At 37.7% G+C, this 25,415-nt stretch overlaps 1 protein-coding gene across 8 annotated transcripts in view; it reads left to right on the top strand.

Annotated features, from left to right (window-relative positions):
• RFX3 (regulatory factor X3) overlaps positions 1 to 25,415 on the top strand; it is a 288,427-nt gene that overhangs the window by 168,127 nt on the left and 94,885 nt on the right. For all 8 annotated transcript variants that reach the window (XM_055309886.1, XM_055309893.1, XM_055309885.1 and 5 more), the window contains exon 4: positions 19,639 to 19,897. In XM_055309886.1, the coding sequence (XP_055165861.1) occupies positions 19,639 to 19,897 (259 nt within the window). The remainder of the gene's footprint in view (positions 1 to 19,638; positions 19,898 to 25,415) is intronic.

The following is a 25,415-nucleotide window of genomic DNA, read 5'->3' as shown; positions in this document are numbered from 1 at the left end:
GTGGGCACAGATTCTATCCTCATCTCCAGCCAGTTGTGTCACACATGTGCACCCTTGGTGAACAGAGAGAAGATGCATCTTTAAATACCCTTCATTAAAATTTCAATTTCAGAACAATTTTTGACCAAGGATTCTGTAGCAGCATTTTCATATTTCCTAAAGAAACACTGTCTTGTCGTGAATTATCCTCAAAATTTTATAGCTAGAGGTCTATGAATTTTTATTCTCAAATATAACAGACTTTTTTTCCCCCTCAGCTCAAACTATTTCAATCTTTCTGTAGTTTTTGGATGCTGCTATTTGACTGTGTACAGTGTTTGTCTTTAAAGTTCACTTTAGAATTTTTATATTCCTTCTTTTTATTTGCTGCACTTCATGTGTGTCAGGGAAGAGTCATCCATATCCTTCTCCTCTACCACACTGAATTCATAGCTAGCTAGTGTTTGATCCCTGACCTGGATCTCCAATTTCCTCCTCCTCTGTGATAATAAAGGCTTTTTTGCTAATGATATGCTCAGAGGACAGGCATGCCAGTCTTTATCATGAACCTCTGAGCATCCGGCTCCTGGCCCTACAACCTGCACATGCCTAGTAAGTGCCAATTCGCTGATGATCCTGTTGCCAGTGTGCCCATGCCATGTAGCCAGAATGCACAGGGTCTCCCTCAAGAGGTGGTGATAGCTGTCGCAGAGATGTGTCATCGCTTGTGAAAATGTGTAATCATTATAATTTGATGATACCAGAGTGTAATCTTGGTTCTTGTGAGTCTAGGCAACTACTGCCACATAACAGGCTAACCAGTGCAAGTTAGTGAGTGAGTGAAATAGAGCCTCTATTTCAGCTCAACAGTTGAGACTGCATTGCAGTGCTGGGTGTTAGAGAATGGCTTTCTTTTAAGGAAGAAGGTAACATAATTTGTTTTTCCTTCCGGTAGTTTACTATGAATATATTCCCCAAGTCTGGATCATAGCCTCGTCTTTTCCTACAGATCCTTAGAATTCATGATCACTAATAATTTAGAATGCTGTAATTAAACCAGCTGAGAAACACTACATACCATGTAGACACAGTCCAATGCAATTGATATTTCTTGCTGTAGCTAAGAAGTCAATTTTTTAAATAGAATGATTTTTTTTTCTTTCCCTACTCCTTTTTTGACTCATTCTCTCCCCACTCCCCATCAGTCTTCCATCATGTTAGTCAAAATGTAAATAAAGACATCATACTATGTTATGTTATGGCCAAGTTATGAAATCTTTTTTTTTTTGAAAAATGATTTTAACTTGAAAGGATTTTCATATATCAGCCACTCTTTGAAGCTTGTCTACTGTTTAGAAGCAATCAATATTTTGAAATGCCAGTGTGCTTGTTGTATGTGTGTCTGTTGCAGTAAGGCTTGCCTGGTTGGAGGCCTTCTCATAATCTTCCTGTTTAAATTATAGATTTCTCATCAACTCCAATCCAGAATTTTATAAACTGTGTTTCACAGAATGTTAGTCTCATAAAAGTATTCGGTAGTTACAAAAGTAGAAAAATACTGTGCAAAGGAAAGGCCCTTCTTTTGAGGACTCTAAATTTCTGTTTGTTTTCTGAAGGCTCTGTGAAGTCCTGTAGAGAAGAAATGCAGTGTATTAAAAGCTGAACCTCAGAATTCTTTTACCTTGAATAATATGAAGTCATGTCACACAGTGTGCTTTGGGAGGTGTGGTACATAATTAATACTTGGACAGTGAACAGATTTATTCAAAATCCATAAACATGCATAGAGGACAACATTTTATTTTATTTTTTTAAGATTTTATTTATTTGTTTGAGAGAGAGAGAGACAGCCCAAGTGGGAGGGGCAGAGGATTAGGGGGAGAGAGAGAATCCCAAGCAGACTCTGTGCTGAGCATGGAACTGGATGCAGGACTAAAATCATGAACTGAGTTGAAACCTAGTGTCAGACATTTAACAGACTGTGCCACCCAGGTGTCCTGAGGACTTATATTTTAAAAAGTCATTTTTTGAAAAATCCTACCAGTTAGTGCATTTTCCAAAGCCATTTAATTATTATTTTCGTATACTTTTTATTTTTATAGAACAGAATTTATTAGCAAGGAAAACGCTGATTATTTTATTATTATTTTATTTTAGAAAGAGAGCACATGAGTGGTGGGAGGGGCAGAGGGAAAGAGAGAGAATCTTAAACAGGCAGCACACTCTGTGGGAGCCCCTAGGATGGGGCTCAATCTCACGACCCCTGATATCACGACCTGAGAGAAATCAAGAGTCAGATGCTTAAACCAACTGAGTCACCCAGGCACCCCCTTTTTATATACTTTTAAAATGAATAATAAGAAATGTTAAAAGGGATACTCTTCAAATTCCTTTCTTGTCTATTAGTGAAATAGTAAGTTTCAGGATTTGCAGGTAAGATTATGCTTTCTTCTTAACATTTAAGCGCTTCCTGCTTTAAAGAAATGGGGTATGGAATTTCCATAATTGAGACTGAGAGGGTGTTTTCTTCACTTATGCTTCTACTGATAAGTACATTCAACTTAGTGTAGGATCTGGTTTGCCAATTGGGTTTCAGGAAGTATAGAGCTGATTACTTAAGAAGCTCTTAGAGAGAGAACTGCCTTTCTCTGTAGAAGAGTACACTGAGGTATCTCTGCAATTAGAGACAGGTCCATTTCTTTAATAACAAACTTTCCCATGGGGTGCCTGGGTGGCTCAGTCAGTTTAGCATCTGACTCTTGATTTCGGCCCGGGTCGTGATCTTGGGTCCTAGAATCAAGCCCCACATGGGACTCTGAGTTCAGTGGGAGTGTCCTCTCTCCCTCTGCCCCTCACCCCCCTCATGCACGCCCATGCTCTCTCTCTCTCAAATGAATAAATAAATCTTTAAAAAAAAATAAAGAAAAGAAAAAAAGATTCCCCTTTCTCCGAAAATGGAAGACTTTCAAATGTGGCTTCTCAAAACATCAGAGTTGGGAAGGTTGTGGGGATCATGGTTTCTAACCCTTAACACCTTATAGGTGAGTAAATGGAGGCCCAGAGAGGTGTGATGATTTGCTCAGCTAGCTAATGTGTAGAGTGCATATTTTCTTTTAAAGATTTTATTTATTTATTTATTTGGGAATGGGGGCAGAGAAGTAGTCTCCCCACTGAGAAGGGAGCCTGATGCGGGGCTTGATCCCAGGACCCTGGGGTCATGACGCTTAACTGAATGAGCCACCAGGTGGCCCTGGAGTTAATATTTTCTAACTTTAAATGCATGGTCCTTTCTAATGATCTGCAAGTAAAGGTCTTTTGGTCCTGAATTATTTGGGGTATTGGAGGGAAGGCCAGTTACAAGAAAACATTTTTAGTAAATTTTATATTTTATACTATTGCATGGTTGTGTATCTTATTATAGGTAGATAATTGAACTTCTTTATTCTTTAACACTGAGAGTGTTGTTATTCATATGAATGTCTTCATTTTTTAAAAAATCATCTTATACTTTTATAATTCAAATGTTTCATTAATATATAGTGTTCTTTGACTATTTATAAAATGTATGGAAGAGTCCATTAGTAATAATTTTTCAACATTGAATGTTTTAGTTAAATGGCTTCCAAGAGAAAGACTATTACAGGGCTGTCCTGTCTGTATAGTTTTTTATTGTTTTTCGTTAGTAGAATGAATGATATGCACATGAGGAGTTATTTGCTCTGTGATATTTTATATCCAGTAGCTTGTCCAGAATAGTTCTACACCATAACACGTGGAAGAGTTCAGACACTTAATTTTTCACCTCCCCTCCTTGTCCCTCCTTTTATTAAAAAAGGAAGAAATGAAAGAAATCCATATACCTTTTTTAGATTGTTGTGTTACTAATTTTCTTAAATGAACTACAGATACCCATGTTCAGGCATCATGTATCCTACTGACTACAATGTAACCTCAGACAAACAGCATTTTTGAATCTAGATTTCCTAATCCATGGAATGGAATTAATAGTTAACAAGCATTACTTAATAGCCAGGTCAGGTACAGAGAAGGGAGTGGGTAATGAGGGAATGGGAAGTAGGGATAATTAGTATTGTCTGAAAAAGTATATTCACTTTTGGTGTGGTACTCCTATAAAACTAACTATAAAAGTAAAACATGATAAAAAAAAATCTCCACTTGAACAGTGTCTAGAAGCTGGAGTGAGAAATCTTTATTATGGTCATATATTTATAAAGGATATGTATTTGGAATCATGATACATGGTTCCATGTATCCTTACAAAGACACTGGTGTCTTTTAGGATAGGAGTAGAATCCCTCAACTATTTAAAGTCTGAGGTCGGTTCATAACGTCTGAGCTCTGTAATGACTAGAAGGTTCTAGAAAAGACAGCACCAACAAATCTTAGTCTGGCCCTCCGTGGAAATCAAACTAATAGAACTGCCTCCCAAAGGGGCACCTGGGTGTCTCAGGTCGTGATCCCGGGGTCCTGGGATTAAGTCCCATATCAGGTTTCCCATGGAGAGCCTGCTTCTCCCTCTGCCTATGTCTTTGTCTCTCTCTGTGTCTCTCATGAATAAGTAAATAAAATCTTAAAAAAAAAAAAAAAAAAAAGAACTGCTTTCCATTGAATGCTCTGAAGCCCCAGACCACCTTCAGTTATGCAGTGTGCCTGGTTTAGGATATGGGGCATGCTACCTGTTTGCCCGGCCTTAGCACTCTGTTTGACATCAACAACACAGATAAGTGTGTTAACTGCTTTTGTCCATTTTTGAAAGTATCTGTCTCAGACAAGAGCCTGGTCTCTCTATTCCTCTTCATAGTAAAACCTCTCAGGATTGACCACAGATTCCTCTGCCTCTTCCAAGCTGGCTTTCTTCTCTACATTACAATGAAATTGCTCTTGTCAAGGGCATAGTAGTGACCTCCAGTTGTTAAGTCTAGTAGTCACTCTTCTAGATTAAATTTTCTTAATCTCAAACAACCAACCTGCCAGCTGCCCTCTCCTTGCTTGAATCACGATCTCCTTTTGGTTCTTCTGACTAAATCCTTCTGTTTTCTTCCCAATGCATTGGCTCTTCCTCATCCTTATTATTGGCCTAATAATTTCTCTGTGGCCGAAGTTTTGTGTACTTTTCCCTACTGTTCTCTAACAGAGACCACATTTCTTTCACTTGATACTAGCAGTCCTTGCCATGACTCTTTTTAGCTTACCTAATATTTGTCTTTCCCCCACCAGAATGTAAGTTTCATGTGGGCAAGTACCTTGTTTTTGCTTCCCATTCTCTTAACACCTAGAACAATCATAGAGAGTAGGAGTTCAACCTGTATTTGTAAAGGGATTAAATAAAAGCATTGAATGACATGTGGACAAGAGCAGGTTACTTGGTTGGTTCATCTTATTTGTTTTCTAATTTATTTTTTAATTTGTATTGTGAAATTTTTCTTTTAAACATTTTTTTAATTGAAGTGTAGTTGACACATCCTCACCACACTTAACTTCTTTTCTTTTTCATCCTAGCTATTCTGTCTGGTATAAGGTGATATCTCATTGTGGTTTTGATTTGCATTTTCCTGATGATGAGTGATGTTGAGTTTCTTTTCATGTATGTATTGGTCATCTGTATGTATTTTTGGAAAAATGTCTACTCAGGTCCTCTGTCCATTTTTAATTGGATTATCCTTTTTGGTGTTAAGTTACATAAGTTCTTTATATATTTTAGATATTAAGCCCTTATCAGATATATCATTTGCAAATATCTTCTCCTACTCAGTCAGTTGCCTTATTGTTTTGTTGATCATTTCCTTTGTTGTGCGAAAGCTTTTTATTTTGATGTAGTCCCAATATTTTATTTTTGCTTTTGTGTCCTTTGCCTCAGGAGACATATCTGGAAAAATGTTGCCAAGGCCACTGTCAAAGAAATTGCTACCTATGTTTGCTCAAATGAGTTTTGTGGTTTCAGTTCTTAACATTTAGGTCTTTAATCCATTTTGAGTTTATTTTGTGGAGTATGGTGTAAGGAAGTGGTCCAGCTTCATTCTCTTGCATATAGCTGGCCAGTTTTTCCAGCACCATTTTTGAAGAGACTGTCTTTTCTCCTTTGTATATTTTTACTTCCTTTGTCATAGATTAAGTGACCATATAAACATAGGTTTATATCTGGGCTCTTATGTTCCATTGAGCTATAGGTCTGTTTTTGTGCCAGTACCATACTCTTTTGATTACCACAGCTTTGTAGTGTATCTTGACATCTGAGATTGTGATACCTCCAGCTTATTGTTTTTTCTCAAGATTGCTTTAGCTATTCAGAATCTTTTGTGTTTCCAAATTTTAGTATTATTTGTTCTAGTTCTATGAAAAATACTACTGGTATTTTGGTAGAGATTGCATTGATTTATACATTGCTTAGGGTAGTATGGACATTTTAAGAATATTAATTCTTTAAATCCATGAGCTTAGAATGTCCTTCCATTTGTTTGTGTCATCCTCAATTTCTTTCATCATTGTTTTATAGTTTGCAGAGTACAGGTCTTTAACCTCTTAGGTTAAGTTTATTCCTATTTCTTTCTTTTTTGTGCAACTGTAAATGGAATCATTAACTTCTCTTTCTCCTTTGTTATTAATGTATGGAAATGCAGCTGATTTCTGTGTGTTAATTTTATATCCTGCATCCTTACTGAAATGCTACTTGGTTGTTTTAAATACAGAAGGGAAAATGTTTGGAACTGAATTGGGATGCTGTTAACATAGTAGTAACACAGCTTTTGGAGGTGAAGTGGATGTTCTTTTTTTTTCCCCACTGCAAAACATTTTTGGGCTTATGTACTTGTATATAGTTGCTCAATTTTTGTTATTATTTTCAATTATATATGACAGTATGATTAGCTATAAATTACAATGCTATATGTTAGATCCCCAGAACTTATTCTTTATTGGAAAGTTTATGTCCTTTGGTCATTCTCTCCCATTTCTTTCAGCTTTGGCCCTGGCTACCACCTTTTCCTCTCCCTTCTTATGAGTTTAATTTTTTATATTCCACATAAAAAAGGCGATTACATAGTACTTGTCTGTTTGACTTATTTCACTTAGCATTGTGTTCTCAGAATTTATCTCTGTTTTTGCAATGGCTAAATAATATTCCATTTTGTATATGTATACCACATTTTCTTCAATCCATTCATCTATTGATAAACACTTAGATTATTCCCTTGTCTTGGCTATTACGAATAATGCTGCAGTGAACATGGGAGAGCAGGTACCTCTTTGAGATACTGATTTCATTTCCTTTAGCTATAAACCCAGAAGTGGGATTGCTGGATTATATGATTGCTCTGAAACAGACACATGGAAAAGTGCATCCCATTCAGAAATAGCCCATAGACTCAAGCATATACAGCCAACTAATCTTTGACAAGGGCTCAGAATATACAATTGGGAAAGGAAAGTCTCTTCGGTACACAGTGCTGAGAAAAACTGGATTTCCAAGTGCAAAAAAAGAAAAAGAAAAGAAATTGGACCACTATGTTATAGCACTCGAAAAAATTTGAAATAGATTACAGACTTAAGTATAAGATCTGAAACTATGAAACTCCTAAAAGAAAACATAGGGTGTATGCTCCTTGACATCAGTCTTGGCAATGATGTTTTAGATGTGACTCCAAAAGCACAGGCAACAGAACCAAAAATAAACATGTGGATTCATCAAACTAAAGGGCAAAGGAAACCATCAGCAAAATGAAAAGGCCATCTGTCAAATGGGAGAAAATATTTGTATACTGTATATCTTAAATATATACAGATATGTGTGTATGTGTTTGTATAAAATATATGTATATCATATACTAAAATATGTAAGGGAATGACACAACTCAATAGCAAAAAAAAAGCAACTAATTCAATTAAAGAATGGGCTGAGGACCTGAATATACCTTTTTTTTTTTTCTCAAAAACATACAAATGTCCCACAGGTACATGAAAAAATTCTCAGCATCACTAATCATCAGGGAAATGCTATTATCAAAAAGACAAAAAAATAACATGTGTTGATGAGGATGTGGAGAAAAAGGAACACTTGTGTGCTGTCGGTGGGAACATAAATTGGTATAGCCATTATGGAAAACAGTATGAAGTTTCCTCGAAAAATTAAAAATAGAACTACCATTTGATCCAACTCATGTTTTCTTACTTATAATTTAGACCAGGGACTCTGGATCAGAATCTTGTATGATCCCTTTCTGTCAAAGTTAATTTAAGTCCATATGCACTTCCCTGACTTATGTTGTCAGGACAAATGACCTGTATATGTACTTATTATGTATACCTTTTTGGTATGCTTAAAAACCATTATAGGAGGATCCTTGGGTGGCTCAGCAGTTGAACATCTGCCTTTGGCTCAGGGTATGATCCTGGAGTCCCAGGATCGAGTCCCACGTCGGGCTCCCTGCATGGAGCCTGCTTCTCCCTCTGCCTGTGTCTCTGCCTCTGTTTCTCTGTGTCTCTCATGAATAAATAAAATCTTTAAAAAAAAACATTATAGCAATGGAAATTTTGGTAATGCTCTCAGGAATAGCTACAACAGAGTGTAAAACTCCTTTGTAACAGCAGACTTTAGACTTTTTTAAAAACTCAGACTAAAAGAATAGTTGTGAAATAGCACTTTTTCCTTCATACCTGTGAAATATGGGTTGCAGATTTTTAGTCTCTCCCAGCACAATGGCTCTCAGAGTTCCACAGACCAGCAACACTTACATCACCTGAGAACTTATTAGAAGAGCCAACCTGGTTCTACTGGATCAGGAATGGGGGTGGGGGGGTGAAGTCCAGCCATTGGTGTTTCAACAAGCCCTCCCAGTGATTGTGATGAATGCTGAATTGTGAGAACCACATTTCTTTATGAGAAATAAAGAATTTAAATACAAAGTATAAATGTTCGGTTATCTTTACATAATAGTAATAGGATGATATAAAGTTACAACTCCAATATTTCATACATTATCAACCTACAGAGTAGTGAACATACTACATATCAATGAGAGTAGTGAACATACTACATATCAATGAGAAATCCCAACTAGTTGTTGAGAGAATTCTTATCGACTTTCACCATTCATTCTTGCATTTCCTTCCTAGTTGTTTTGGCAACAATTCAATAAATGCTTTTAGTTTTTCCTTATTGTTATAGCAGTTGAAACGAGCAGAAATAAGTCTGTCTTCTGAATTTAAATCAAGCCAAGTTTTTTATTCATGATATTAAATAGTATTTCTTTCTTTATATTCAATCTTTTGTTTTTTATTCTTATGTAATAATAAGAGGTTAAATGTCATGTCACTCAAATTCCTTTCTGAATTACTATTTTCCCTTTGGTGTCTTTCACAAAATGGACTTGTCCCCGCTCCATTGCATCTTCTGGCTTCCGTCTGACTTGAAGCATTCAAGAGAAAATCTATTACAAAACTCAAATAAGTCATGCATGCCCACCAGCCCAATATTCTATACCGTATGAACACAATTTGTTGAAGATTCCAAATAATGTAGCTACTTCTTTGCGGGGCTTTTTTGATGCACATTAAAAATTAATAATGGAAAACTGTTTAAGGTAGGGTTCTTGATTTCAAATAGCAGAAGCCAACTCTGGCTTATGTAAGCAGAACACAGGATTTATTGAAAGGTATTTGTGACTCAGAGAATTTCAAGGAAGTCTGGATAATGCAGCTGAAAAGAATGAGCGTGAGTGATGTTAGGCAGCAGCCAGGCTGTAGACAAAAGGACATTGCAGAAGAACTCCAGTAAGGACACCACGGCGCTGCAACCATCTCAAACTGTGCATCAGTGCTGCCACTAGATTCTGATTGTGGCTGAGTAAGTGGGGTAACCATTCCTAACCTGTGTGATTCCCTTAATGCCAATTAAGTGAGATAATATATCCCTTACCTTTAAAAATAATTCTCTCTAGTTGCCAGTTTCTCTGAGTTCCCTCTTGTGCTCTCATACTTTTGGGAAATAGGTAAAAAGACATTCTGGCTGCACTTATTTGCCTGTTTGATCGATCTAGTCCAATAAAATGAATATTGCTATCAGGACACTGAAACACTTTTCTTTCCTTTTTTATTAAATTGTATTTAAATTCAATTTGCCAACATATAGTATAACACCCAGTGCTCATAACATCACGTGCCTTCTTTAATGCCCATCCCTCCGTTACTCTGTGCTCCTTCCCACCTCCCCCTCTGTAATCCTTTGTTCCCCAGAGTTGGGAGTCTTTCATAGTTTGTCTTCCTCTCTAATTTTTCCCCACTCAGCTTCCCTCCTTCTCTTATGGTCCCTTTCACTACTTCTTATATTCTGCATATGAGTTGAGACCATATGATAATTGTCTTTCTCGGACTGATTTACTTCACTCAGCATAATACCCTCTAGTTCCATCCACATCAATGTAAATGGTAGGTATTCATCTTTTCTGATGGCTGAGTAATATTCCATAGTATATATATACAACATCTTCTTTATCCATTCATCTGTTGAAAGATAGCTTGGCTCCTTCCACAGGTTGACTATTGTGTACATTGCTGCTGTAAACATTGGGTGCAGGTGTCCTGTTGTTTCACTACATCTGTATCTTTGGGGTAAATACCCAGTAGTGCAATTGCTGGGTCATAAGGTAGCTCTATTTTTAACTTCTTGAGGAACCTGCATACTGTTTTCCAGAGTGACTGTGCCAGCTTACATTCCCACCAATGGTGCAAGAGGGTTCCCCTTTCTCCTCATCCTCACCAACATTTGTTGTTTCCTGTTAGTTTTCACCATTCTCATTGGCATGAGGTAGTATCTCATTGTGGTTTTGATTTGTATTTCCCTGATGGCAAGTGCTGTGGAGTATTTTTTCATGTGCACTTTGGCCATGTATAGGTCTTCTTTGGCAAAATGTCTGTTCATTTCTTCTGCCTGTTTCTCAACTGAGTTGTGAAATGCTTTTCAGTAAATTCACCCCCTGTCCTATCTCATGAATGTGTTCTAGAATCATCTCACATGACCCGTCTGCAGCACTGGGCCCTCCCTTTCTCATTATTTCTATTTACCTGTCTCTGGCCTCAGGCAGGTTATTTCTCTAGATGGAACATTTCCCTACCCAAGCCTCCTTTACTCCTACCCCAGCTTAGAACAAAATTCCAAATTCTTGCCATAGTTCATAACAGTGACTTTCAAATTTTGTGAACTACCATCCATAGTGACGAGGTTATTTTTTTTAAGATTTTATTTATTTATTCATGAGAGACACACAGAGAGAGGCAGAGACATAAGCAGAGGGAGAAGCAGGCTCCACAGAGGGAGCCCGATGTGGGACTCAATCCCAGAACTCCGGGATCATGACCTGAGCTGAACACATGCTTAACCACTAAGCCACCCAGGCGTCCCGTGACAAGGTTAAATGTACATTTTATACTCAGGTAAACACACACATGCACACATGAGCATATGCACACACACACACACACACACACCGTGTATTTATATGATAGAAACAAATGTTTCTCAAAATAATGCTTATCCTTATTAGATATAGTGTGCTTGCTTATTGGCTGGTGGGGCCCAGTCTCTTTTTTTTAATAGCTGTTGTGACCTCTTAAAATTGTGAATGTGACCTACAGTTAAAAAAGAATTACAGTTTGCGTGTTTAATTTTTGCCTACTTTTTAAACCCCATTTTTTTCTAATATCCTTCTCATTCATTATATCCAGCCATTCTAGAATTCTTATTTCTTCCCAAATATCAGGATCTTTCTTGTGTTGTGGCTTTTCACATGCTGTGCTCATTCTGATATTTTTCTTTCTCCTTTCTGGAGGGCTGACTCCTTTTCATCTTTTAGTTTTAAGCTAAATATCTCTCCTTTGGGGGTGACATTACTTGACTACTCTAATATGTTCCCTTCCAGTCATTTGCTTTCATATTTGATTTTTCTTTCATGGACTTAAGAAAAATTCTAATTATCTTATTTCTTATTTCTGACCACCTACTCCTCATATAGCCCTGATGACTGTAGATGTCATGTCTGTTTATTCCTTTTATTCTAGGTACCAGAATAGATGCTCAGTAGATATTTGTTAAGAGAATGTGTACAAAGTGACCTGCAAAGAATAAAACTTTATGCCAATGTAAGACACTGTAACAATCCACATTGTTATATTCTACCTTCATAATAAATTTTATGGTGTAAAACTTGCAAGATGCTTTATTTCCTTAATTACTATTTCCGTGCCATTGCTTAATCTTATAGTTGACTAGCTTATTGGTGGGAGGACATTCAAAACTTGGGTAAAATACAATACACATGGTTTGGAGATATTATATATCTGGACTTGTGGAGAAGACACTTGAAGCTAAAGAAAATAGAAAATTGGATAGAGCTAAGGTAAATTGACATAATTATCATAGTGAATAAGCAAGCAGGGAATATTCAGGGTCATGCTTAGCCAAGGTATATGCTGGGGCATCATGGGATGCAAACAGCACTAATTTACTGAATTCAATAGATCAGTCCTGACATTTACATAGAACCTTATGAAAGAGTCAGCTATGAAGAAGCTTCTGTCAGCAAGTATGCACATATCTATGTATTTATATTCATTACTGGATACATATGCAGAACAATGGCAAGTCTTCTCTTCTATAGAAATAATATGACACATTATTTTCATAACAGTCTGTGGCAATCAATAAAGAACAAACAAAAGGAACACAGTAGCATTTTTCAAATGTGTACAGAACTGCTTGGGAATTTAGCTGTTTCAGGAACGTACAGTCCAGAAATAGGAAGCTGCTTCCAGTCTGATATGCCAAATATTGAGTAATTTTCTGGGACATATGTTTTGGAAATTGGGTTGGGGGGAATAGTATGCAAGCAATAACTCATATGTATTCATTATACAATATGAAAGATAGGCTGATAGGTATCAGAATAAAAGAGTCACTACTTCCAGTACCTAAGAAAGATCTTTTTGCTGTTGATGCTTCTTTTTTGTTACATAAAAATTTCAGCACTTATCCAGGAGCTGAAAGCATGGCAGAAAACTTTAGGAATCTGTGCATGCATGACTTTGGCTCTGGCTCTGGAGACAGGACTCCAACAATGGGCTAATGCTTATCTTCTTAACCTTTAAAGGACAGAGACTTAAGGATATTGCATCTGGCCTCTATTACCCAGTTTAAAAGTCTCCATTCCCGTTACAAGAGTACATTTGTCAGAGACAAATGTCACTACAATAATTATGTCAGTTTACCTTAGCTCTATCCATTCATGACACTTCATTTCCTAGTAAATTTTGTTCTCCCCCCCACCCTGAAATTGTCAGTCTCTACCCAATCAATATGTGTTTTGCAGTATCCAAGCCTTCTCCTCGCATCCCGTGGGTCATGATTGAGTGATAAGTGTAGGTCATGAGTCAGACATACTCTTTCAGTGACTTTCTCCTTTTCCTGTTTTTTTTTTTATAAATTAATTTTTATTGGTGTTCAATTTACCAACATACAGAATAACACCCAGTGCTCATCCCGTCAAGTGTACCCCTCAGTGCCCGTCACCCATTCACCCCCACCCCCCACCCTCCTCCCCCTCCACCACCCCTAGTTCATTTCCCAGAGTTAGAAGTCTTTATGTTCTGTCTCCCTTTCTGATATTTCTCACACATTTCTTCTCCCTTCCCTTATATTCCCTTTCGCTATTATTCATATTCCCCAAATGAATGAGAACATACACTGTTTGTCCTTCTCCGGTTACTATGGCCAAGTTCAAAAAGGGTGTTGCCTGAGTTCTTCTCTGGGATTTTGATGGAATCTTGTCTCACATTTAGATCTTTCATCTATTTTGAGTTTATCTTTGTGTATGGTGCAAGAGAGTGGTCCAGTTTCATTCTTCTGCATGTGGATGTCCAATTTTCCCAGCACCATTTATTGAAGAGACTGTCTTTCTTCCAGTGGATCGTCTTTCCTCCTTTATCGTATATTAGTTGAGCATAAAGTTCAGGGTCCACTTCTGGGTTCTCTGTTCTGTTCCATTGATCTATATGTCTGTTTTTGTGCCAGTACCACACTGTCTTGATGAACACAGCTTTGTAGTACAACCTGAAATCTGGCATTGTGATGCCCCCAGATATGGTTTTCTTTTTTTAAAATTCCCCTGGCTGTTTGGGGTCTTTTCTGATTCCACACAAATCTTAAAATAATTTGTTCTAAGTCTCTGAAGAAAGTCCATGGTATTTTGATAGGGATTGCATTATACGTGTAAATTGCCCTGGGTAAAATTGACATTTTCACAATATTAATTCTGCCAATCCATGAGCATGGAATATTTTTCCATCTCTTTGTGTCTTCCTCAATTTCTTTCAGAAGTGTTCTGTAGTTTTTAGGGTATATTTTGAGAACCATTTGAATGGTAAATGGTTCTCCAACCTTTTATTTTCAGGTTGTAGGTGTCCTCTGTCTAAAATGAGTCTCTTGTAGACAGCAAATAGATGTGTCCTGTTTTTTTATCCAGTCTGAAACTCTGCGCCTTTTGATGGGGTCATTAAGCCCATTCACGTTCAGAGTTACTTGAACTTCTTCTTAAAGGGGAGTTTTAAGAGTCCCCCTTAAAATTTCTTGCAGAGCTGGTTTGGAGGTCACATATTCTTTCAGTTCCTGCCTGTCTTGGAAGCTCTTTATCTCTCCTTCCATTTTGAATGAGAGCCTTGCTGGATAAAGTATTCTTGGTTGCATGTTCTTCTCATTTAGGACCCTGAATATATCCTGCCAGCCCTTTCTGGCCTGCCAGGTCTCTGTGGAGAGGTCTGCTGTTACCCTAATATTCCTCCCCATGAAAGTCAGGGACTTCTTGTCTCTTGCTGCTTTAAGGATCTTCTCTTTATCTTTGGAATTTGCAAGCTTCACTATTAGATGTTGAGGTGTTGAACGGTTTTTATTGATTTTAGGGGGGGATCTCTCTATTTCCTGGATCTGAATGCCTGTTTCCCTTCCCAGATTGGGAAAGTTTTCAGCTAGGATTTGTTCAAATACATATTCTGGCCCTCTGTCCCTTTCGGCGCCCTCGGGAACTCCAATTAAACGTAGGTTTTTCTTCCTCAGACTGTCATTTATTTGCCTTAATCTGTCTTCATGGTCCCTTAATTGATTGTCTCTTTTTTCCTCAGTTTCCCTCTTTGCCATTAACTTGTCTTCTATGTCACTCACTCGTTCTTCCACCTCGTTAACCCTCGTCGTTAGGACTTCTAGTTTGGATTGCATCTCATTCAATTGATTTTTAATTTCTGCCTGATTGGATCTAAATTCTGCAGTCATGAAGTCTCGTGAGTCCTTAATGCTTTTTTCTAGAGCCACCAGTAGCTGTAGAATAGTGCTTCTGAATTGGCTTTCTGACATTGAAGTGTAATCCAGATTTTGTAACTCTGTGGGAGCGAGGGCTGTTTCTGATTCTTTCTTTTGAGGTGAGGTTTTCCTTCTAGTCATTTTGCTCAGTGCAGAGTGGCCAAAAACAAGTTGTATTGGAACACGGGGGAGTATCACTGGTCCGTCCAGCTGGTCTTCTGGGGGAGGGGCCTGCTGTGCTGATTCTCAGGTGTTAGCACTTGGGGGAGCTGCTCTGCCCCTGCCTGCTGCAGGGCTCAGCGGGGGTTGTTTACCCCGTGGGGCCCCAGGAGGAACAGCAGCAGTTGCTATGGCAGCTCTGGAAGCCTGGATTCAGCCTCTGCAGGAACTACGGGGCTCGGGGCTCTCGGTTCTCCGGGTTCTCCGTCTGCAGGGCCTGGAGGCTCCGGGGCGGGGCCGCTGATCTGCTCAGCTCGGGGCAGGAGCGTCCTCGCTGTCCTGGGCCCTCCCGGCCTCTGCCTGTCCCGGGGGAGGCCGGATCCTGGGCTGTGTCCCGGCGCCCTGTGCTCCGGGGCCTGCGCTGGTGGATTCGCGCTCCCGCCCTGCAGCCCCCTCCCTGGAGCCGCTCCCGGGCCCCTCCGAGCTGCTCCGGTCGGCCCCGCCGTGCGCGCTGCAGCCCTTAGGGAGCTCGGAGCACTCCCCTGCGCTCGCAGGTGTCTGTTAGTGTCCCAGGGAGCCCGAGGGCATCCCCGCTCTCCTGGGTCCTGCTCCAACTCCCTGCGAGCCCCTTTCCGCCCGGGAAGGTTGGTGCAGCTCCTGCTCCTCCGGGACGGGGCTCTCCTGTCCTGGGGACACTCGCCCCGGCCTCAGCCCGGCTCCTCGCGGGGCCCCTCCCCCTCGGAGGCCTTTTGTTCCTTTATTTCTTTTTCCCCGTCTTCCTACCTGGATAGAAGCGCGGACTCTTCTCACTGTAGCGTTCCAGCTGGTCTCTCTTTAGATCTCAGGCCGAATTCATAGATTTTCAGGATGATTTGAAGGTTATCTAGGTATTTTGGTGGGGACAGGTGATTTGGGGACCCTGCTCTTCCGCCATCTTGCCCCTCCCCCTCCTTTTCCTGTTCTTATCTCACTTTCTAGCTCATGAATATCTCTAACTACTAGAAGGAAGTATGAAAATAAAAGTGGGTTGCCATGTTTTCACACTGGCTTGAGGGCTATAGAGATTTTATATATCTATGATGCATTTGTTTGTGTTACCGTCATTCACCGAGAACTTAGGAGGCATGTCCAACAGATGGAGTGATTTAAATCCCTTGGAATGTTTCTCTTATAGTAGAGTAGTGACTTCCATGATCATAGAACCTCTAAAATCCAAGTGGGGGGGTAAATATGCTCTGAAATACTCACCTTCTCCATCTCTCTTTATCTTCATGAGGACATTTTTCACAGTTTCCGTTCTGAGTATGAGAAGACGGTAGTGTGGTGCTGGTAAACAGTGAGCTCAGGTGTAAGCAAATTCCAGATAGCAATAGGAAGCTCATGGTTCCTGGTAACACCTGTAGAGGCTGTTTCTCACAGTCATTCACAAATAATGACATACACAGAAAGTTATTTTTATTTGATGAAATGGTCGAGAATATGGGCTAAGTGCAGACTCCCAAATCTATTTTCTTAAAGATTTTCTTTATGTATTTCAGAGAGAGGGTGAGAGAGCGAGCAAGTACAAGTACGAGCGGGGTGGGGCATGGGGAAAGGGGAGGAGCAGAGGAAGAGAGAAGCAGACTCCACACTGAGTAGGGAGCTGGATGCAGGGCTTGATCCTAGAACCCCAGGATCACGACTTGAGCCAAAGGCAGACACTTAACCAACTGAGCCACCTAGGTGACCCCCAAATCTTATTATTTTTTTTTTTTTTTACTGGTTGTTTGCTTTGGACCAAGCTATGTAATCTAACCTTTTCTAAACAATTACCTTGTCTGTGAAATAGAAATTATAATAGTAGCTATCTCGTAGAGTTGTAATGAAGATTAAATGAGTTGATACCTGAAAAGCACATTAAATTGTGCGTAGTGCATAGGAAATGTTCGGTAAATATTAGTGATCATTAGCTATTACATGTCTCACTTGTTAAATCAGCTTTGTGTTGGGAGCACGCTTAGTCGTTTTGTCCAGACTGTAAAAAGAAAAGCCAGCACCATGCCTGGTTTTGTGGAAGTATTTATTGTCATATATGTATTTCTACACTTTACTTGGCTTTACTTAAATAGCAACATCAGATTGTGTTATTTTAAGTACAGTGAAGTAGGGTGACTATCATAGTTAGTGGACATAAATTACAATGAGCGTATTTCTCTTTTTACTAAATTTGAAATCAACATGGCTGTTTTTTATTATATAAATGTATAATAAAAGAAATATATAAATGGACTTGCAGCTGGGAAATAGAGCAATGATGATGATGTGTGTATTTTAAATGGCATTTCTCCATCTGTAAAAAAAAAAATGTTCTCTGTGGGGTTATTTCACTCTTCACCCCAAACTAAAATTTATACCTCGATCTGTGGTATCTCTTTCTGGAAAGCAGTAACTTTACCCAGTGGAGATTAGTTTTGCAGCATCTTGATTATTTCACTAAAATTTACATTATAAAGTATATTACAATTATAGTTTGTAATGGTTTTAAATGACCTACTCTAAGTGATACCAAAACATCTTGAAGTAGTTTACATAAATTCTCATGTTTTAACAGAACAAAAAGGAATTTACGTTTTAGAGATTTATATAAGTGGCTAATATGTCAAATATACTTTTAAATAGAATCATATTTTTATTTGTTAACTAGTGCGCCTGCTATATACCAGCAACTGTGTTAAATGTTGAGGGCACAGATGGGAATGAAATGTAATTTCATAGGAGCACAAAGACATGAAATTAACAATAAGTGTATTGAGAGCTGTTTCGGGGATGCACAGAGGGTTGGGAAAGTACAGGAAACAAAACCTAACAACCCTATGAGGACTGGCCACAGAGAGTGAAGTGTTAAGAAAAATAATTCCAGGAGGAACCAGTGAAATGGTCAGTATGATGTGAGTGAGGAAAGCATTTGAGGACAGAGCTGGTTGTGTGTCCAGAGATCACGTAGGTATGTCAGATGCTTGTAAGGCAGGTCAGGGGATTTGAATTTGTTCTGAAGGCTCGGGAAAATCATGGAGAGGTTTTTAAGAAAAGTTTTATTTTCATATTTGAATTTTGGAAAAGTTCCCTGAGGCAACAAAGTTGAAGGTAGATTGGAAGAGAACCAAATTAGTGGAACCAAAACCAATTACAGGGCAATTCTAATAGAATATTGTTGAGTGCAGGTGGTGAGTATGAGAACAGAAAGGAAAAATGGGGAATTATTTAGAAGGTAAAACTAGTAAGACTTAGTGACTGTCCATGTGGGTGAGGAAAGAGTTCAGTAATCATTTCCAGAGCTGAGGATAGTGGTGCTGCCTTCCACGGAGAGGGGGAGTGTAGGAGAAGGAACAAGAGAGATGGGGAATTTTTCTTTAGTCATGTGTTAAATTTTACATATGAGGACTTACCATTTATTATGGGATTTCCTAGTAGAGATAACCAGGTGGCTATTAGAAATCCAGATTTTAAGGGCACCTGGGTGACTCAGTGGTTGAGTGTCTGTCTTTGGCTCAGGGCGTGATCCTGGGGTCCTGAGATCGAGTCCCACATTGGGCTCCCCGCAGAGAGCCTGCTTCTCCCTCTGTCTGTGTCTCTGCCTCTCTCTCTCTCTCTGTGTCTCTCATGAATAAATAAATGAAATCTTAAAAAAAAAAAACAGATTTTAAATTCTTCAAGTATAACCACAAAGTAGAAAGAGAGATATTAACTCATATAAGGTTGTTGACTATAGCCATGTATATGGTAAAAATAGGTGGTCTGAATAAAACAGGAAAAATAAGAGCTAAACATGGAGCTAAACATGGAGACCTCAGAAAATACTAGTATTTAAGGTGCCAGAAAGCTGGAGCCTCCAAAAGGTCCTTGAAGGGTTGTGGTGAAAAAAGCAAAAAGTAGACAAGAAAGGCCATAGAAACCAAGGAAGAGGTGAGGACCAAGAGACTCTCTACAGACAAAAAATGTCTGAGAACACATGCACCAAGTTGTCAGTAGTGGCTGGCTGTGGGGTGTGGGGTTGAAGAGAATGACAATAGAACTATTTTAAACATACATTCACACTAGAAAAAAATTCATTAAGATGATATAAATAAGCTACTAAATTGCTTCCTTTTTTCCTTCTTCTTCTAAAGCCGAACAACAACTTATCCTTACACAGAAACACAGATGTACAGCCAAAACACTGGAGGGAATTACTTTGATACTCAAGGGAGCTCTGCGCAGGTGACTACCGTGGTTTCGTCCCACAGCATGGTGGGCACTGGTGGGATTCAGATGGGCGTCACGGGAGGACAACTCATCAGCAGTTCTGGAGGAACCTATCTCATCGGCAATTCAATGGAGAACTCTGGTCACTCAGTGACACATACCACTCGGGCCTCCCCAGCGACAGTAAGTATTTGAGTTATTATTTGTTTAATTTGGCCTCCTGGTAGCCTCTATGGTACATTTTCCTCTCGAGAGGGAAAAAAAAACAACACAGGCTGGGCGGGGCAAGGATGTGTTGAGCAGTCTTAATACTGTGGTATTATCCAGAATGTGGTACATGTGGTAGTATGCAGAGTGATACCCTAGGTACCTCACAGTTGTGTGAGTTGGGAAGTTTTTATTTATAATGGGAAAAGAGGTGAGTCTTGCTAATGCTGATTTTCATAGGCTTCCTTCAGTGATGATATTCAGTAAAATACTGTAAATCTGAAAGAACTTACTTTGATCTTATGCTGATTTACACTGCCTGATGAGATAAAAATGAAGTAATAAAAAGCAAAATACAATTTTCAACACACCTTTCAACAATAATATTTATGTTAGCTCATCACCAAGGAAGTTACCATAGGGGCAACATTTCCCAAACCTTAGACATTTAGTTTGGGCATATTCACGTCACCTGTACTATTATCTACTAATGTAATTTTGAAGTTGATTCACTTCTAAACTAGTGTAATTTTTTCTGAAGTATATGAAAACCCATATTTAAATAGTAAAATTGGAAGTGTTTAGCCATGTGCCATATTATGATGTCCCTCTGTTCAACCAGAGACACTTTGGGGAACCCTGACCTAGGTGATTCTAATGAAAAAATCATCTATGTTGGCTCTGACGATAGGCATAATCAAGTATCTGAAGAACATGCCTACATATTTATTTGAGTTTTCAAGTTTTAAGAATTTAACAAAAATATTAATTTTGACACAGGTTTTAATGTCCTAGAAATATTCATAACAAGCTGTGCAGGATTTGATATCAGATTCTGTGTCCTGAGCTTTCTTTCCATTCTAAGCTCAGCTAAGTGTAAGGAGAATAATCACTGAGAATCCCCCAGCAAGAGTAGCAAGAGAATTGATTTCGTAGGGGCTTCATGTAAAAGGGGGCTGGGGATTTGAATTAAGTGCATTTTGTAATTTTGCTGTATATATTGTTCTTATAATGAAATAGAAGTAGAAACAAATTTGTAGGAAATAATTATGAGAGGCTTTATATTTTTCACTTTATGGATTTTCCTAAAGATATAATATGTTCTTGGTAAGTATTTTGTATGTAATTTTTATGTTTGTAATCATTACATGTGTTTAGACTTCCATCACTTAGTACCTTTTCCCTAATCCATTTCTTAGAGCTCACTATATTTAATTTACTGTTTTCTACTAACATCAGAACAGATGACTAGCTCTTTTTTGTACTTTTTCCTTTGTGTTTTTGAAGCATTTCTTATGTGTGTTTGTCTCTTGATTTTAATAACACTAAAAATGGCATTTCTAAACTTTTTAGTCACGCCGGTATATTTATATAGATTAGAAACGAAATCCTAGCTTCCCTGGACCTCATTTCCCCTAGCAGTAAAATAAGGGCTTAGTTAAACTACATGATATCCTAATTTCCTCCCAGCTTTAAAATCATAATATTTACAAAGGAATTGTAAAACGTTCTGATGTAAAAATAACTGTATCTACCATTTAAAGGAAAGGAGGTAGAACAGTTGCCAGTACTATATAGCACTCCTGATAAAGGCCACTCAGAAACTCATTTTCAGTTGCCACTTATCAATGCCTTAGGAAAACTGAAAATGTGGAGAATGAGTTCTTTCCCACTATCCTTTCACCCACCCTCTCCTATGCTGGCATACCATCTGCCCTTCCCCCGTCCTGCCTCCCTTTCTCCAGACATTGCTGTCTGCCTTCACACTGACTGCAGGCTATCTGTCAAGCATCTTCATCCACTGGATGTAGGTTTACTAAATTTATTATTCTTATCACTCAGTTAATAAAATTGATTATTTTGGGTCATGGCAATACAGGTGCAAATATAACAAAGTAAGTTTTGTAGTTTTTTGTTTTGTTTTCTGTGTAGATTATGAAAAGTATCATTACTCTTTAAGTGATCCATTACACAGATTTGATTTTTATTATGTTAATTGGCAAATTAAACTGCATTCTAATACTTGGGAATAGTGGAAACCTGCTTAAAAAAATCGGTTCATAGTATCAACTGTATATATTAATTTATGCTTTTTAAAAGGTTCTCTTGTTAAAGTTGTTTTTTTGGTGGCTTGTTTTCTTTTTTTTTAAAGGAAATTTCCTTGTTAGCAAAAGGAGTAAAAAAGTTAAATTAAAAGATAACCTAGCATGGAAAAATCATAAGGTGCTCTCATCAAGGCACATAGAGATAGTGTCCTGTGATGGATATGTATAATCTAAATACACATCTGCTAGTGTTTATTGTATTACCTTGCATTATTACCAAAATTTATAGTTGATTTGGATCCCCCTCTCAACAATGCAAAAGATACTCATCTCCTTCATTCACAATGAGATGGTAATTCTGTGTACAATTTCACATCTGCTACTCTAGTAAAGTTAGCAAAGTTTAAGCGCCGTGCAACCTGTTTACAATTTCTACCATTCTCCTTTTGCCAAATGTTAGAAAATTTGTAGCTTAGACTCCTAGAACTTAAGATGTTTTTGGTAGGTACCATGTCATTAAAGGGAATTTGCTTATTTTCATATATCTTTTTCATTCTCTGTAGAACCATATGAGCACAATCTTTAGCAACTTGTCGGTCAAGACTCAAGCCATTTCTTTCAAGCATTGAACCAGGCTGTGCAACTGAAGTTCATTTCTCTGGCTGTTCTTTAGTGTTCAACCTATCACCTGTAGCATGCCTAACATGACTCACTGGGTAGCAGTAGCCTATATTATGGCCAGAATTCCTGCTTGGGAGACCGTCAATTGGGCTGTTCCTTGAGAGGCTATAATGGAATGTATAGTCAATTAATTCAGTTGATGTGAAACTAGTTAAATTTGAGTTGTTAGGGACAATACAAACCTTTACTCAGTTCGTGGTAGCAAGGTTTGTGGCTCTGGTTCTCAGAATAATTGCCTTGACTCTTACATTTGACTTCAGTCTATATAGAAATATTTCCATCTAAATTTAGCAGGAATAACTTTTGCGTCAAAGAAAAGTTTCTTCCAGTGTGCAAACTAGTTGCCAAGATATGCCAATAGAAACAAAAAGTTAATTTCAAATTGAAAGCATTACCAAGAAAAGTAAGTAGCACTTGAAATATTTTCTTACCTCATCTAATACTCAGTATACAACCATCTTTCTTATACTAGAAGGATCTCTGAATAACTAATAGAAAATTTGCATTTGAGCATATGATTTCCTTTAGTTTTATAACTTTAAATGAAAAAACATCTTACATAACATTTTTTAGTATTTGATGTCTGCATTGTAAAAATTTTCAGATTTCAAGTTACATAGGAATATCAGAATTTTCTGAAAGATTATGGTGGCAACAAATACAATTTTATTTTATCAATATATATTGTGGTCTAAACTACTGATTTTCAATGATTTGCTCAAAATTATATTTCTTTTACTTACTGAATTTTTTTATTTGGTCAGTGGAGTCTGTGTATATAAGTTATATATATGTACATATATATATACCTATGTTTTTAATATATTAATATGTATACACACATTTTAATAGGTATTTCCTGCTGATTAAAAAAAGGTTAATATTTTTAATGGAACATCATTGGATGTGAGTTTAGCTAAGTTACTACTTGAATAAATGTTTTATGTTTTATTAAATTAATAATGCTAGAGATCTGTTTACTGTTAATATTTCAGTGGCACATGGACATTAAGGTGAAAGAGTTAGCTCCAGTCACAACTCTGAGCTCATCATGCTTTGATCTTTCTCCTAATGCATCACCATGATGTTTCCTTGTGTGTCTTTATTTATTTAAAACTCGTATTTTTCTTCATTATTGTTCTGTAGAACCTTAGAATTTGTAGAATTTTAGAATTTTGGAACCTGAACCCAATTTGCATTTGAGGATCAAAACCTTGTGATTGTAGCTAGTGATATTTTTGTGCTCATCACAACATAGTTTATTTTATACCAGACTTTATAATAAGTAGCAATTTAAGAAGCTTTATTTACTCACTTCTCCATAAAATAACATTTGTGTTCTTATAATTAGATGGTTATTTATGGAGTTTTTTTCTTCTTGTTAACCAAATAAGATTACATTAATCATTTTTTAGACTGTGATATGAAAGCTAATTTTTATACCTTTCTATATATACATTTAGTAATTATATATGTTAAATGGCTCTTGCTAAAAGTAGATCCCACCAAGAGGCACAAGGAGAATGTGTTGAAACTAATATTGTTCATATCTTTCCCGCTTTTGATTAATGTCAAATACCATAATTTCTTTCAGTTAGTTACCTGGAAGAAAATCTGAATGTCCATCTGCTACGTGTATAAGTCAAAGTCTGGTCTAGCCTATCTAATTATAGAAAGTTAAGACATTAAGAGTTATAGATGCTTTTATTTCTTTATCCTTGGGTTTACATGTTTAATGGATTCAGTGTAAGGGGCTTTTATTTTAATTCCAACATAGTTAACCTACAGTGTTTTATCAGTTTCGGGTGTACACTATTGTGATTCGCCAGTTCCCAACATCACCATATGCTCATCACAGCTAGTGTCCTCCGTAATCCCCATCACGTATTTCCCTCAGCCTCCCACTGACCTCCCCTCTGGTGACCATCAGTGTGTTCTCTATAGTGAAGAGTCTGTCTCTTGATTTGTTTCTCCTGCTCTCTTTTTCATCTCTTTCTTCATTTGTTTTGTTTCTTAAATTCTACATATGTATGGAATCCTATGGCATGTGTCTTTCTTATTTTGCTTAGTGTTATACTCTCTAGCTCCATCCATGTTGTTGCAAATGGCAAGATTTCATTCTTTGTTATGGCTGACTAATGTTCCATTGCTTATATATATACACCACCTCTTTTTAATCCATTCATCTGTCAAAGGATATTTGGGCTGCTTCCATATCTTGGCTATTGTAAATAATGCTGCAATAAACAGGGGTGCGTGTATCCCTTTGAATTAGTGGGATTTTTTTGGTATTTGGGGGGGGTAAATACCCACTATTGTGATTACTGCATCATAGGGTAATTAGACCCATAAAATTTTAATACTGCCTAGTCTACTAGCTCATGTTTTTTCATTTAATGAGGGAAAATACAATGCAATGCCTACAACCAATTTCCTGTTTTCAAATGAGAGAAAATTTCTCTACGTACCCATGTTTATCAGTTCATCCTCCAAAAGCATGTGATTTATTACCACCTTCTCAGCCTGCATAACTACAGTTGTGCCTATTGCCACAGAATTATCTGGTTTCTTTTAAAATTTAGCTAGTATATTTGATTCAAACTATTGGTACTCATAAATTTCATTGGCTAGGACTTTTGTAATCTGTGCAATGTTAGAAGTAATTTTATACATTTATTTTAAATTTTCTTATTATAAGTTTTAGTACCTTTCTCATCTACCTGGTAGGAAAGGAAGATGTGAGGTTTTTAATCATGCTTTCAAAATTA

This window comes from Nyctereutes procyonoides, unplaced genomic scaffold, assembly GCF_905146905.1.
Source record: "Nyctereutes procyonoides isolate TBG_1078 unplaced genomic scaffold, NYPRO_anot_genome, whole genome shotgun sequence".
NCBI classification, from domain to species: domain Eukaryota; kingdom Metazoa; phylum Chordata; class Mammalia; order Carnivora; family Canidae; genus Nyctereutes; species Nyctereutes procyonoides.
The sequence above is the reverse complement of the archived record's forward strand: the minus strand, read 5'-3'. Positions and strand labels throughout refer to the sequence as shown.